Source organism: Salmo trutta, chromosome 19, assembly GCF_901001165.1.
Source record: "Salmo trutta chromosome 19, fSalTru1.1, whole genome shotgun sequence".
In the NCBI taxonomy this organism is placed as follows: domain Eukaryota; kingdom Metazoa; phylum Chordata; class Actinopteri; order Salmoniformes; family Salmonidae; genus Salmo; species Salmo trutta.
In genome coordinates, this window is record NC_042975.1 from 55,222,901 (window position 1) to 55,239,166 (window position 16,266).

Below are 16,266 nucleotides of genomic sequence, written 5' to 3' on the forward strand. Positions count from 1 at the left end.
TGAGGTGCACCCATGACAAGCTCGGAAACCAGATTGCATAGTACGGTGGGATTCGAAATGGTTTGTGATCTGTTTGTTAACTTCGCATTCAAAGATTTTAGAAAGGCAGGTCAGGATGGATATAGGTCTGTAACAGTTTGGGTCTAGAGTGTCACCACCTTTGAAGAGGGGGATGACCGCGGCAGCTTTCCAATCTTTGGGGATCTCAGAAGATACGAAAGAGGTTGAACAGGCTAGTAATAGCGGTTGCAACAATTGTGGCGGATAATTTTAGAAAGTCCAGATTGTCGAGCCCAGCGGATTTGTCGGGATCCAGATTTTGCAGCTCTTTCAGAAAATCAGCTGTCTGGATTTCGGTGAAGGAGAAGCAGGGGGGCTTAGGCATGTTGCTGCAGGGGGTGCAGAGCTGTTGGCCAGGGTATGGGTAGCCAGGTGGAAAACATGGCCAGCCTTGGAAAAATTATTGAAATTCTCGAATATTGCAGATTTAATTGGTGGTGACAGTGTTTCCTAGCCCCAGTGCAGTGGGCAGCTGGGATGAGGTGCTCTTACTCTCCATTGACTTTACAGTGTCCCATAACTTTTTGGAATAAGTGCTACAGGACGTAAATTTCTGTTTGAAAAAGCTAGCCTTAGCTTTCCTACCTGACTGAGTATATTGGTTCCTGACTTCCCTGAAAAGTTGCATATCGCGGGGGCTATTCGATGCTAATGCAGAATGCCACAGGATGCTTTTGTCCTGGTCAAGGGCAGTCAGGTCTGGTGTGAACCAAGGGCTATATCTGTTCTTAGTTCTACATTTTTTGAATGGGGCATGCTTACTTAAGATGGTGAGGAAAGCAGTTTAAAAGAGCAAACAAGCTGGCTCTACTGACGGGATGAGGTCAATATCCTTCCAGGATTTCCGGGCCAGGTCGATTAGAAAGGCCTGCTCACTGAAGTGTTTTTAGGGAGCGTTTGACAGTGATGAGGGGTGGTCGTTTGACCGCGGACCTATAGCGGATGCAGGCAATGAGGCAGTGATCGCTGAGATCCTGGTTGAAGACAGCAGAGGTGTATTTAGAGGGCAAGTTGATCAGGATGATATCTATGAGGGTGCCCATGTTTACAGATTTAGGATTGTACCAGGTAGGTTCCTTGATAATTTGTGTGAGATTGAGGGCATCTAGCTGAGATTGTAGGACGGCCAGGGTGTTAAGCATATCCCAGTTTAGGTCACCTAAACATTACGAACTCTGAAGATAGATGGGGGGGGCAATCAATTCACATATGGTGTCCAGGGCACAGCTGGAGGCTGAAGGGGGTCTATAACAAGTGGCAACGGTGAGAGACTTGTTTCTGGAAAGGTGGATTTTTAAAAGTAGAAGCTCGAATTGTTTGGGCACAGACCTGGATAGTATGACAGACCTCTGCAGGCTCTCTCTGCAGTAGATTGCAATTCCGCCCCATTTGGCAGTTCTATCTTGTCAGAAAATGTTGTAGTTGTGAATGGAAATGTAAGGATTTTTAGTTGCCTTCCTAAGCCAGGATTCAGACACGGCTAGGACATTAGGGTTGGCGGAGTGTGCTAAAGCAGTGAATAAAACAAAGTTAGGGAGGAGGCTTCTGATGTTAACATGCATGAAACCAAGGCTTTTACGGTTACAGAAGTCAACAAATGAGAACGCCTGGGGAATGGGATTGGTGCTGAAGGCTGCAGGGCCTGGGTTAACCTCTACATCACCAGAGGAACAGAGGACTAGGATAAGAGTACGGCTAAAGGCTATAAGAACTGGTCGTCTAGTGCGTTCGGAACAAAGAGTAAAAGGAGCAGATTTCTGGGCGTGGAAGATTCAAGGCATAACGTACAGACAAGGGTATGGTAGGAAGTGAGTACAGTGGAGGTAAACCTAGGCATTGAGTGACGATGAGAGAGGTTTTGTCTCTAGAGGCAACAGATAAGCCAGGTGAGGTCACCAAATGTGTGGGGGTGGGACAAAAGGGCTATCTAAGGCATATTGGGCAGGGCTGGGGGCTCGTAAAGTGAAATAAGACTATAACCCCTAACCAAAACAGCAATAGACAAGGCATATTGACATTAGGGAGAGGCATGTGTAGCCGAGTGATCATAGGGTCCAATGAGTAGCAATAGGTAAGTCAGGGAGCCGATTCAGTAGTCGCTACCACGCTAGGCGAGCTGGAGACACGGCGATTCAGACAGCTAGCGGGCCGGGGCTAGCGGAATGGGCCTTCGGCGACGTCGCAATGGAAGAGCCTGTTGAAACCACCTCAAACGATTATGTCAACAGACCAGTGGTGATGGATCGACAGGGCTCCGTGTCGGCAGTAAAGGGTTCAGGCCAATTGGCAATAGAGGTATTGCAGCCCAATAATTTGCTGGTGGATCTCTCCGGCTAGACGGGAGATGGGCCGAGCTCAAGGCTAGCTCAAGGCTAACTGGTGCTTGCTTTGGGACAGAGACGTTAGCCAGGAGTAGCCACTCGGATTGCAGCTAGCTAGCCGCGATGAGCCGGTGTAAAGGTTCAGAGCTTGCGGTAGAAATCCGGAGATGCTCTGGGTTGATATCGCGCTGTGCAGACTGGCAGGTATTGACTGAGTTGAGGCTGGCTGGTGTCCGAGTTAACGGTGAAGAGCGCTAGCAGAGGCTAACTGACTACTAGCTAGTTAGCTGGCTAGCTTCTGATGGGGGTTCCGGTTCTAAAGTATAAAAATAGCAGATCCATACCACATTCTGTGAGGCGGGTTGCAGGAGAGTATATTCAGTCCGTAGATGGAAAGTGAGATTAAAATATATATGGGAAAAAAAGAGAAAAACTATATTTACACGGGACAAAACACACGTCCAACTGCTACGAAATCTTGGAATATGTGCAGAGCCAATTGCAATTTTCCTAAGTTCTTTTTTGTGGCACCTGACCAAACGACTGAACAGTAGTCCAGGTGCGACAAAACTAGGGCCTATAGGACCTGCCATGTTAATGGTGCTGTCAATATGTTTTGACCATGACAGTTTACAATCCAGGGTTACTCCAAGCAGTTGTCACCTCAACTTGCTCAATTTCCACATTAATTATTACAAGATTTAGTTGAGGTTTAGTGAAAGATTTGTCCCAAATACAATACTTTTAGAAATATTTAGGACTAACTCATTCCTTGCCACCCACTCTGAAACTAACTGCAACTCTTTGTTAAGCAAACACAGACACATTGGCTTTACTCAGCTGCCTAGACAGCTGCCCTGGGGAATTCCTGATTCTACCTGGATTATGTTGGAGGCGCTTCCATTAAAGAACACCCTCTGTTCTGTTGGACAGGTAACTCTTCATCCACAATATAGCAGGGGGTGTGAAGCCATAACACATCTGATAGCAACTTCCCACCAGAATGGGCTTAAGTTGAGGCAGATGAACCTGTAGCCATATTACTTCAACAGTATTTAACATTATCCAGATACTGATTGTTACCACTTGGTGGTCTATAGCAGCTTCCCACCAGAATGGGCTTTAGGTGAGGCAGATGAACCTGTTGCCATATTACTTCAACACTATTTAACATGAGATCCTCTCTAATCTTTACAGGAATGTGGTTCTGAATATAAACAGCAACACCTCCACCATTGGCATTTCTGTCTTTTCTATAAATGTTATAACCTTGTATTACTACCACTGTATCATCAAATGTATTGTCTAAGTGAGTTTCAGAGATAGTCAGAATATGAATGTCATCTGTTTGTGCAGGGTGAGCTGCACACGGTGGACTTCCTCCTAGGGCACACCGCCTCAATGCTAACAGTATAATAGGCTCATGATTACTGCATACAATAGCTGTAGGATCAGCAGATGTATTCAGAACAGTTAGAGGGACATAAATTAGGTTACTTATATTGTGTCTACCAACGTCCCTGTGTACCTAACTTGAGCACAGGGAAGTATTATCCACAGGTACTGACTAGCAGAACACAGGAGGTCATTGGGGATGTTGGTGGCTAGGGAACCGGGTATGAGTTGGGAGATAGGTAGGGAGTATCTATAAGGTTCAGTTGGATGAGAGATGTTTACCTAACCTGAGCACAGGGAAGTATTATCCACAGGTACCGACTCCAGCAGAGCACAGGAGGTCATTGGGGATGTTGGTGGCTAGGGAACCGGGTATGAGTTGGGAGATAGGTAGGGAGTATCTATAAGGTTCAGTTGGATGACAGATGTTTACCTAACCTGAGCACAGGGAAGTATTATCCACAGGTACTGACTGTAGCAGAACACAGGAGGTCATTGGGGATGTTGGTGGCTAGCGAACTGGGTATGAGTTGGGAGATAGATAGGGAGTATCTATAAGGTTCAGTTGTAGACCTATCAGTAAACTATGAAGATAATAGGAGACAGATTCCAAGCAATAGCTATTCTCACAGAAGTCTCTGTAGCACTGTTGGGATATCATCTTCTGAGGGCATTGATGTGAAACATATATAGAGTGCTGAGTTACCTCAAGATGAGGTAAAGTTGATTAAAGCCACCGCACGTGTATATTGAGTGGCTATGGAGGAAGGAGGTGGGGAACAAAGTGAAAATGACATGGCTTGGGAACACCTCCTGGAACCTGTGGCCTGACAGGGGGAATACTGGGTGAAAGCATGAGGTTTTTTAGGGCCTTCATGTTTGTGGAACCCAGAAGAAAAAGTATCCTGAAAGCATAGAGTCAGGCAAAGAGAGTCAGGCAAAGAGAGAGTGAGAGTCTTTGCATATATAATTATGCACAGCTTAACACAGTAATACTGTTATGTCTTGTGTTTCTTTTTGCTTTTCAAGTCTTGTGCTATCAATCTCTTAGGAACCAGAAGCTGAAATGGGGAAAGTAAAAAGTGTGATTATAGAGCAGAGGCCATAAGTCTTGGATTTATAAACATAATAATCAACTGTGAATATGAATCATGTTTTATTTTCTGGTCATGTTTGATTAACATGGTTTGTTCATTTCCAAGTTTATTTCATGTTGAACAGTATGGAGTTAATGTTCCAAGGGGGATCTGATGGGTTATAAACTTGAAATATGAAATATCCTTATTCATGTTACTGAGGGAGAGAGTGGAATGTAGAACGTTTACGTTCCGTCAGAACATGTTATTGTTAAACATCAGGTATCCTATGGAAAGGAGAAGGGTCACAGCCTGGTACAAGGATAGCCGTGAGTTGGGGAGGAGTGAGGAATTTGGGCAGAGGTCAGGTTAGATGAAGTGAGGAAGAACAGATATCACTAATCTTCTGTATAGCAAAAGAGGTGTATTGGCTGTTCAGCATAGGAGAAAGAGTTAAATACCAGTACTTGTGTGAATATGTCTTTGTTCAGCTGTCTGACCCTTTGGGTGAATAAACTTGCTTTGTGCTTTTATAGTTGTCCATCAGGTTCTAAATAACAGGGTAAAAATTAACAAAAGTAGGGGTGTGTCCTCCGTCACGCTCAGTCTTCAATAGCGTTTGTCCTCTGCTGGAGTGGTGACCATCACTTCCTTGTTTCCAAAGTCCCAGAATGCCGTCATGTGGAAGGCCATGTTGGAGAGCACCACCAGGTACTCACATAGAGCAAACAGAGTGTAGACTGGAGGGAGAGGGAGGAAGGGAGAGGGGGAAATAGAGAGGCAGGGAGTAAATGAGATGAGACATCAGTCAGTTATCAGTCACTTGTCTGAGTGAAGGAGAGAGACACACAGTATATACAAAAGTATGTGGACACCCCTACAAATTTGTGGATTTGGCTATTTCAGTCACACCTGTTGCCGACAGGTGTACAAAATCGAGCACACAGCCATGCAATCTCCATAGACAAACATTGGCAGTAGAATGGCCTTACTGAAGAGCTCAGTTACTTTCAATGTGGCACCGTCATTGGATGCCACCTTTCCAACAAGTCAGTTCATCACATTTATGCCCTGCTAGAGCTGCCCCAGTCAACTGAAAGTGCTGATATTGTGAAGTGGAAACGTCTATGAGCTCAGCCGCAAAGTGGTAGGACCGACAAGCTCACAGAATGGGACCGCCGATTGCTGAAGCGCGTAAATATATTCTGTCTTCGGTTGCAACACTCACTACCGAGTTCAAAACTGCCTCTGGAAGCAACGTCAGCACAAGAACTGTTCTGGGTTTCCATGGCTGAGCAGCCGCACACAAGGCTAAGATCACCATGTGCAACGCCAAGCGTTGGCTGGAGTGGTGGAAACGCTATCTCTTGGAGTGATAAATCACGCTTCACCATCTGTCAGTCCGACGAACTAATCTGGGTTTGGCAAAGTTTGTAAAGTTTGGTGGAGGAGGAATAATGGTTTGGGGCTGTTTTTCATGGTTTGGACTAGGCCCCTTAGTTCCAGTGAAGGAACATTTTAACGCTACAGCACACAATGACATTCTAGATGATTCTGTGATTCCAACTTTGTTGCAACAGTTTGGGGAAGGCCCTTCCCTGTTTCAGCATGACAATGCACCCATGCATGCACAAAGCGAGGTCCATACAGAAATAGTTTGTCGAGATCGGTGTGGAAGAACTTGACTGGCCTGTAAAGAGCCCTGACCTCAACCCCATCGAACACCTTTGGGATGAAATGGAATGCCGACTGCGAGCCAGGCCTAATTGCCCAACATCACGGCCAGACCTCACTAATGCTCTTTTGGCTGAATGGAAGCAAGTCCCCATAGCAATGTTCCAACATCTAGTGGAAAGCCTTCCCAGAAGAGTGGAGGCTGTTATAGCAGCAAAGGGGGGACCAACTCCATATTAATGCCCATGATTTTGGAATGAGATGTTAGACGAGCAGGTGTCCACATACTTTTAATAATGTACTGTACATTCCTACATATGATATACATAGCAGGTTACAAAAGAGTAGAGAGAATATGTACACTAGAAGAGACAGGAGAGAGAAACCAGCTGGGGTGGAGGTGAAAGGAGCGGAGGTCTTAAACTGTAGTATTGGTGTTATCATTACTGGTAAAGCCGGGGTTGACAAAGATATGAGGGAAATGGAGAAACAAAGCCCTAAACACACAGACAACTTCTACTCAAACTTCCTCTACTACAGGGTGATGTACATTAGAAAACATTACATTATCAGGACCTGATTGACTGAGCAGAGAGGAAAGAGGGGCATAATAAAAAAGAATGGGTGGGGATCTGTTCAAAAATAGTACACTATATAGGGAATAGGGTTCCAATACGGATGCAAAACTCACTGATGGGTTCGCAGTACTTGTTGTGGCGTCTGTAAAAGTAGGCGGCGACCAAACAAAAGCTGACATTAAAGAGAAAGAGACGCACCTTCCAACGAAACGACGTGATCTCCTGGGAGAGAAAGAGAAAGAGGAGGAGAGCCACCGACAGACAGAAAGAGAGATTGAGACAGAGGGAGAAAGAGATGGAGACAAACAGAGCGGTTAAAATGTAGCTATAACAGGTGGTGGTGCAACAGTGACTTCAGAGTGCCTCAGACTGGTGAGGGTAGTTTGGTTGGTCCCAGTGTGTGTAACCCACTTCCCCTGCTTTAAACAGACCAAGCCACACACTAACAATACATAAGCTGTGGACTCAAACACATACAGTTGAAGTCGGAAGTTTACATACACTTAGGTTGGAGTCATTAAAACTAGTTTTTCAACCACTCCACAAATGTCTTGTTAACAAACTATAGTTTTGGCAAGTCAGTTAAGACATATACTTTGTGCATGACACAGGTCATTTTTCCAACAATCGTTTACAGACAGATTATTTCACTTATAATTCATTGTATCACAATTCCAGTGGGTCAGAAGTTTACATGCACTTAGTTGACTGTGCCATCAAACAGCTTGGAAAATTCCAGAAAATTATGTAATGGCTTTAGAAGCTTCTGATAGGCTAATTGACACAATTTGAGTCAATTGGAGATGTACCTGTGGATGTATTTCAAGGCCTACCTTCAAACTCAGTGCCTCTTTGCTTGACATCATGGGAAAATCAAAAGAAAATCAGCCAAGACCTCACAAAATAAACTGTAGACCTCCACAAGTCTGGAAATTGCTCCCACGGATGAACCAAACGCCTGAAGGTACCACATTCATCTGTACAAACAATAGTACGCAAGTATAAACACCATGGGACCACGCAGTCATCATACCGCTCAGGAAGGAGACGCGTTCTGTCTCCTGGAGATTAACATACTTTGGTGCGAAAGTGCAAATCAATCCGAGAACAACAGCAAAGGACCTTGTGAAGATGCTGAAGGAAACGGGTACAAAAGTATCTATATCCACAGTAAAACGAGTCCTATATCGACATAACCTGAAAGGCCGCTCAGCAAGGAAGAAGCCACTGCTCCAAAACCTCCATAAAAAACGGGGACAAAGATCGTACTTTTTGGAGAAATGTCTTCTTGTCTGATGAAACAAAAATAGATCTGTTTGGCCATAATGACCATCGTTATGTTTGGAGGAAAAATGGGGACGCTTGCAAGCCGAAGAACACCATCCCAACCGTGAAGCACGGGGGTGGCAGCATCATGTTGTGGGGGTGCTTTGCTGCAGGATGGAGTGGTGCACTTCACAAAATAGATGGCATCATGAGGGAGGAAAATGGTGTGGATATATTGATGCAACATCTCAAGACATCAGTCAGGAAGTTAAAGCTTGGTCGCAAATGGGTCTTCCAAATGGGCAATGACCCCAAGCATACTTCCAAAGTTGTGGCAAAAGGGCTTAAAACCTCTTCCAGCTCCTTAAGGATAGGGGGCAGTATTGACAATTTCGGAAAAATATGTGCCCATATTAAACTGCCTCCTACTCAAACTCAGAAGCTAGGATATGCATATTATGAGTAGATTTGGATAGAAAACACTCTGAAGTTTCTAAAACCGTTTGAATGGTGTCTGTGAGTATAACAGAACTCATATGGCAAGCAAAAATCTGAGAGAAATCCTACCAGGAAGTGGAAATCTGGATGCATGGGTTCTCAAAGTCTTTCCCTATTGAATACACAGTGACGTAGTAATAATTGTGCACTTCCTACGGCTTCCACTAGATGTCGACAGTCTTTACAAAGTTGTTTGAAGCTTCTACGATGAACAGAGCCCGAATGACAAGGAGGGGAAGTTGTTGAGGCAGGGGGTGACATCACTTCTTGGGGCGCGTTCACGAGGGTGGATCCTCCCATTCCAAAACCTTTTTCAAGACACAGGAACCGTCCGGTTGAAATATTATTGAATCTTCACGTTCTGAAGGCCCTAAAGATTGATGTTTTACAACGTTTGACATGTTTGAACGAACATAAATACAACTTTTTTTTACTTTTCGTCGCGACATCGTAGAGTAGCTTACTGGACGCACGAACAACAAGGAGTTATTTGGACATAAAGTCCATAATTTATCGAACAAAAACAAAACAACATTTGTTGTGGACCTGGGATTCCTGGAAGTGCCTTCTGATGAAGATGATCAAAGGTAAGGGAATATTTCTAATGCAATGTATGATTTTAGATGACTCCAAGATGGCGGCTATCTGTATAGCCTAGTGTATTTTTCTGAGCTCAGTACTCAGATTATTGCAAAGAGTGCTTTCCTCGTGAAGCTTTTTTGAAATCTTTCATAGCGTTTGCATAAAGGAGATGTTCATCTATAATTCTTTGAATGACAGTTAAATTTTATATCAATGTTTATGACAAGTATTTTTGTAAATTGTGGCGCTGATCACCGGCAGAATTTGAAGGAAAATATTTTCTTAACGTCACGCGCCGATGTAAAATGCTGTTTTTATATATAAATATGAACTTTATCGAACAAAAAATGCATGTATTGTGTAACATGATGTCCTAGGAGTGTCATCTGATGAAGATCGTCAAAGGTTAGTGCTGCATTTAGCTGTGTTTTGGGCATTTGTGATGCATGCTAGTTGCTAGGAAAATGGCTGTGTGGTTGTTTTTGTCGATGACTCTCCTAACATAATCTAATGTTTTGCTTTCGCTGTAAAGCCTTTTTGAAATCGGACAACGTGGTTCGATTCAGGAGAAGTGTATCTATAAAATGGTGTAAAATAGTCCTATGTTTGAGAAACAGAAATTATTAGATTTGGTTTTGAATAAGGCGCTCAGATTTTTTCACTGGATGTTGATCCCGGTTACGGGATCCGAGCGGCAAGAGGTTTTTAAGGACAACAAAGTCAAGGTATTGGAGTGGCCATCACAAAGCCCTGACCTCAATCCTATAGAAAATTTGTAGGCAGAACTGAAAAAGCGTGTGCGAGCAAGGAGGCCTACAAACCTGACTCAGTTACACCAGCTCTGTCAGGAGGAATGGGCCAAAATTCACCAAACTTATTGTGGGAAGCTTGTGGAAGGCTACCCGAAACGTTTGACCCACGTTAAACAATTTAAAGGCAATACTACCAAATACTAATTGAGTGTATGTAAACTTCTGACCCACTGGGAATGTGATGAAAGAAATAAAAGCTGAAATAAACCACTCTACTATTTTTCATTTCACATTCTTAAAATAAAGTGGTGATCAGAACTGACCTTAAGACAAGGAATTTTTACTAGGATTAAACGTCAGGAATTGTGAAAAACTGAGTTTAAACATATTTGGCTAAGGTGTATGTAAACTTCCGACTTCAACTGTACACCTCGGGTGACACCATCATAGTTCTGTGTGTGGTTATAAATTAATTTCCACACCTGTTTGCTGATGTTGAAACTGTGGCTCAATGTGTGTTGAAAGGCTATCAGAGATTAGTGTGTCCATAATGAGCTCTGGTATTCAAAAAGCATCTCAAAGCAGCAATGCTAATCTAGGATCAGGTCTCTCTGTCCAATTATATTAATTATGATAAAAAGGCATAATTGATCCTCGACTCTTTATTAATAGGGTCCCTGGTAACAGTAGCTCAACACTGTCATGGGGTGGTGAGAAAGGGTACTATATCTATCGATAGATCGATATAGTAGGCCGGACTCAAACCTACGCCATTACTGTAGACGTGTGCCAGAGGCTGGGTCATTACTGCTACAGCAGCCATGCCAGAGAACAGGACCCTTTCTCACCACCCCATGACAGTGTTGAGCTACAGTGTTGAGCTACTGAGCTACAGCATTCAAGATATATATATATATATATATATATATATCTCTTACCCCACTGTCATCCTCTTTCACTATCTGTTCAATAAAATCTGAAAATCCAATTTAAATTTGAAAAAAGGGTCCTGTTCCAAGTACAGGAATGAACAGCAGCTTCTTTAGTAGGATGTTGAGACATTCATGACGAGTCTTAAAAAGTGGGATAACACAACGAGGATTACACTAGTACTCAAGGACTGAAGAGGAATGGCAATACGAAGGCACACATAAGAAACATGCACGCAGGCACTCGCACGGTAAGGTGAGGGAATGAGGGTGTGTACTCTACCTCGGGGTTGAGACTGAACTTCTTAATCACCTGCCACAGTCTGCAGGTAATGAGCATGTGCAGGAGAGAGCAGGCGGCGAACGTGATAAAACCGTTCTTGTGAACACCTGCCGAACACAAACCCAGCAGTGAATGTAACTCTAAAACACCAGCACATAATACAGTGGATAACAATACACATCTGTCACTTACGCTAAAATGAAATGGACATTAATGCAGGGTGTATGAATGCATGTGTACGATGCATTAGCCCATGTCCTAACTTGGAACGCAAAGCAGTGTGTGTGTGTGCATGTATGTTTGATGCATGCTTGTGCACGTGTGCATCTACCGGTACTCACTGTAGGTCTCAGTAGAGGACACATAGGTGAGCAACAACAGGCCTACATTCTCAGCCAGGGCAGCTAAGAGAGCCAGGACACTAAGGGCCATGTCAGGGAAGCTCTTAGCAAACCGTCCACGGTAGAAGCTGAAGTAGGCCGCAGCCACCAGGAAACGAGGGGCCGAGTGCAGGCCGATACAGAACCTCCATATATAGCGCTCTGGGACCAGACTGATAGACGCACTGATGGAGGGGAGGTAGTTGGGCACCTGGTGGAGAGAAGGTGCAGCAGGAGGAGAGGTCAGCCAATGGAGTGTTATTTGTATATGTAGTGTAGCATGTTCTACAATCCTATATTTATTTATGTGATACACACACATTGTCAGTATTACCAGTAGTGTAGCATGTGTAGTGTAGAACATTCTGCATGTAGCTAAGCTAATACTGCATTTATCAAAGTGCAACATGGGCCCTTATTTAAAGGAAAATTCCACCCAAAAAGTATATTTTGGTATTTGTTTCATTAGTCCATTGTTGTTATTGTACCAAAATGTATTACTGTCAGCATTCAAGATATTTAACTTTCAAAATATGATACATTTTGCATCATACCTGCTATATTTATGTATTTTAAAAGTTCAATATCTTGAATGCTGACATTTAATACATTTTGGGACAATAACAACAATGGACTAATAAAACAAATAGGAACACCTCCCTAGTCAAAAACCTTGAGAGGAAGTGTCAATGGACAGAGAGAGAGACAAGACAGAGACAGAAAGACACAGACCGAGAGAGAGGTGAACTACTCACCTGACAGTGGGTATTGGTAGACTCATCGAAATGGAACATCAGAGAAATGACGATGCAGGCTATTAGACCGGTTAGAGCCAGCAAGACAGTCCCAACGGCAAAGTCCGTGAAAGGAAGCCGGACCAGCGGCTTGTCCCGATCCAGACTTCCGTACAGTCCCTGCAGCATCCTGCCAACAAAACATCACCCAAACAAATGGAACAGCTAACGTTAGCCGAGCTCCTTCATTGACAACTGTTTGGCTACTTTATTTTTAACATGGAAGCATGGACAGCTGGCTAGTAGAGTAATAAAAGCTACATAACGTTATTTGCTGTATTTCAATAACCAGCTAGCTACTATGGCCGACCATCGGCGCATGCGCGGCAAATGATGGCCGTACCAGTTAGCCATCTAACGTTAGGTTAACATGACAGAATATTCGCTAGTTAGCGGCTCTGAAATGCATTTTGAAATGAACCACAATAATAAATCAACCTAATATAACTAGTATGGCAACACACGGTAGCCTACCTGGCGTTCCCCCAAGCTATCCCGACTAGGAGCTGGATTTCATAGCCTTCCACCCGGCCTCATCCACCAGACGACCATTATGGCTAACGTTAAGACGCGTTAGCTAGCTGGCTAAAGTCAAGAGGTAACAAGCTACCGGTTCTCAGAGGTCGTTCAAATTCAGATCTGTAACTAGTTAGTGTAAAGTAATCGTTATCAGTGGTATGAGTATACTGTGCTGATAGTTTAGTAATCCGATAGCTGGTTGAATCTAATGGAAAAATAGTATGAGCTACACCCGGAAGAAGGTCCTCCACGCACAGCTAAATTGGTATAATTTAAACCAGAGAGGAAAGGAAAGGCACAACTCGGTGGAAAATCTGTCTCCCTCCAGCAGGCGGCGTTGTTTCGCCCAACAAGCAATGACTTTATTTATGTTTTTATTTATTTATTTCACCCTTATTTAACCAGGTAGGCACGTTGAGAACAAGTTCTCATTTACAACTGCGACCTGCCCAAGATAAAGCAAAGCAGTTCGACACATACAACAACACACAGTTACATATGGAGTAAACAAACAGTCAATAATACAGTAGAAAAACAAGTCTATATACAATGTGTGCAAATGAGGTAGGATAAGGGAGGTAAGGCAATAAATAGGCCATGGTGGCTAAGTAAATGCAATATAGTAATTAAACACTGGAATGGTAGATGTGCAGTAGATGAATGTGCAAAGTAGAAATACTGGGGTGCAAAGGAGCAAGATAAGTAAATAAATACAGTATATTAGGTATATATGTGAGGTAGTTTTTTGGGCTATTTACAGATGGGCTATGTACAGGTGCAGTGATCTGTGAGCTACTCTGACAGCTGGTGCTTAAAGCTAGCGAGGGAGATAAGTGTCTCCAGTTTCAGTGATTTTTGTAGCTCGTTCCAGTCATTGGCAGCAGAGAACTGGAAGGAGAGGCAGCCAAAGGAGGAATTGGCTTTGGGGCTGACCAGTGAGATATACCTGCTGGAGCACGTGCTACGGGTGGGTGCTGCTATGGTGACCAGCGAGCTGAGACAAGGCGGGGCTTTACCTAGCAGGGTCTTGTAGATGACCTGAAGCCAGTGGGTTTGGCGATGAGTGTGAAGCGAGGGCCAGCCAACGAGAGCGTACAGGTCGCAGTGGTGGGTAGTATATGTGGCTTTGGTGACAAAACGGATGGCACTGTGATAGACTGCATCCAATTTGTTGAGTAGAGTGTTGGAGGCTATTTTGTAAATGACATCGCCGAAGTCAAGGATCGGTAGGATAGTCAGTTTTACGAGGGTATGTTTGGCAGCATGAGTGAAGGATGCTTTGTTGCGAAATAGGAAGCCGATTCTAGATTTAATTTTGGATTGAAGATGTTTAATGTGAGTCTGGAAGGAGAGATTACAGTCTAGCCAGACACCTAGGTATTTGTAGTTGTCCACATATTCTAAGTCAGAACCATCCAGAGTTGTGATGCTAGTCAGGCGGGAGGGTGCTGGCAGAAATCGGTTGAAGAGCATGCACTTAGTTTTGCTATTATTTAAAAGCAGTTGGAGGCACGGAAGGAGTGTTGTATGGCATTGAAGCTCGTCTGGAGGTTTGTTAGCACAGTGTCCAAAGAAGGGCCAGATGTATACAGAATGGTGTTGTCTGCGTAGAGGTGGATCAGGGAATCACCCGCAGCAAGAGCGACATCGTTGATATATACAGAGAAAAGAGTCGGCCCGAGAATTGAATTCTGTGGTACCCCCATAGAGACTGCCAGAGGTCCGGACAACAGGCCCTCCAATTTGACACACTGAACTCTATCTGAGAAGTAGTTGGTTAACCAGGCGAGGCATTTGAGTCATTTGAGAAACCATGGCTGTTGAGTCTGCCGATAAGAATACTGTGATTGACAGTGTCGAAAACCTTGGCCAGGTCAATGAAGACGGCTGCACAGTACTGTCTTTTATCGATGGCAGTTATGATATCGTTTAGGACCTTGAGCGTGGCTGAGGTGCACCCGTGACCAGTTCGGAAACAGCGGAGAAACAGTTGCAGACGAGTTTTGCAAGGCGGTATTGAATGTCACCGTCTGTCCATGTGTCGTCACTGTCTGTCACCTCAAATTTGACTCTCGACCTGTGTGCACCAACGTTGTAACTTTCATTCATAGGCTATTGAGGTCGACCGATTAATCGGATTGGCCGATTAATTCGGGCCGATTTCAAGTTTTCATAACAATCGGTGATAAGTATTTTTGGCCACCGATTTGCCGATTTTGTTTTTAATTGATTTGTTTTTTTGAAAATTATAATTTTTTATTTTTTATTTTTTTAACTAGGCAAGTCGGTTAAGAACACCTTCTTATTTTCAATGACGGCTTAGGAACGGTGGGTTAACTGCCTTGTTCAGGGGCAGAACGACAGATTTTTACCTTGTCAGCTTGGGGATGCAACCTTACGGTTAACTAGTCCAACGCTCTAACCACCTGCTTTACATTGCACTCCACGAGGAGCCTGCCTGTTACGCGAATGCAGTAAGAAGCCAAGGTAAGTTGCTAGCTAGCATTAAACTTATCTTATAAAAACAATCAATCAATCATAATCACTAGTTAACTACACATGGTTGATGATATGACTAGTTTATCTAGCCTGTCCTGCGCTGCATATAATCGATGCGGTGCGCATTCGTGAAAAAGGTCTGTCGTTGCTCCAACTTGTACCTAACCATAAACATCAATGTCTTTCTTAAAATCAATACACAAGTATATATTTTTAAGCCTGCATCTTTAGTTAATATTGCCTGCTAACATGAATTTCTTTTAACTAGGGAAAATGTGTCACTTCTGCAACAGAGTCAGGGTATATGCAGCAGTTTGGGCCACCTGGCTCGTTGCGAACTGTGAACACAATTTCTTCCTAACAAAGACAGCCGACTTCGCCAAACGGGGGATGATTTAACAGAAGCGCATTGAAAAAAAGCACAATCGTTGCACGACTGTACCTAACCATAAACATCAATGCCTTTCTTAAAATCAATACACAGAAGTATATTTTTTTAAACCTGCATATTTAGCTAAAAGAAATCCAGGTTAGCAGGCAATATTAACCAGGTGAAATTGTCACTTCTCTTCCGTTTATTGCACGCAGAGTCAGGGTATATGCAACAGTTTGGGCCGCCTGGCTCGTTGCGAACTAATTTGCCAGAATTTTACGTAATTA

General features: G+C 43.6%; 1 protein-coding gene across 1 annotated transcript; it reads right to left on the bottom strand.

Moving 5' to 3' along the window:
- Positions 1 to 4,913: 4,913 nt before the first annotated feature.
- On the bottom strand, positions 4,914 to 13,400 carry LOC115155010 (post-GPI attachment to proteins factor 2). The gene is made up of 6 exons (XM_029701788.1): positions 13,063 to 13,400; positions 12,550 to 12,718; positions 11,756 to 12,005; positions 11,415 to 11,521; positions 7,218 to 7,326; positions 4,914 to 5,592 (listed from the first exon to the last, which is right to left on the bottom strand). The coding sequence occupies exons 2-6, from the start codon at positions 12,715 to 12,717 to the stop codon at positions 5,462 to 5,464; spliced, it is 765 nt and encodes a 254-aa protein (XP_029557648.1). The 5' UTR covers position 12,718; positions 13,063 to 13,400; the 3' UTR covers positions 4,914 to 5,461.
- Positions 13,401 to 16,266: the final 2,866 nt, after the last annotated feature.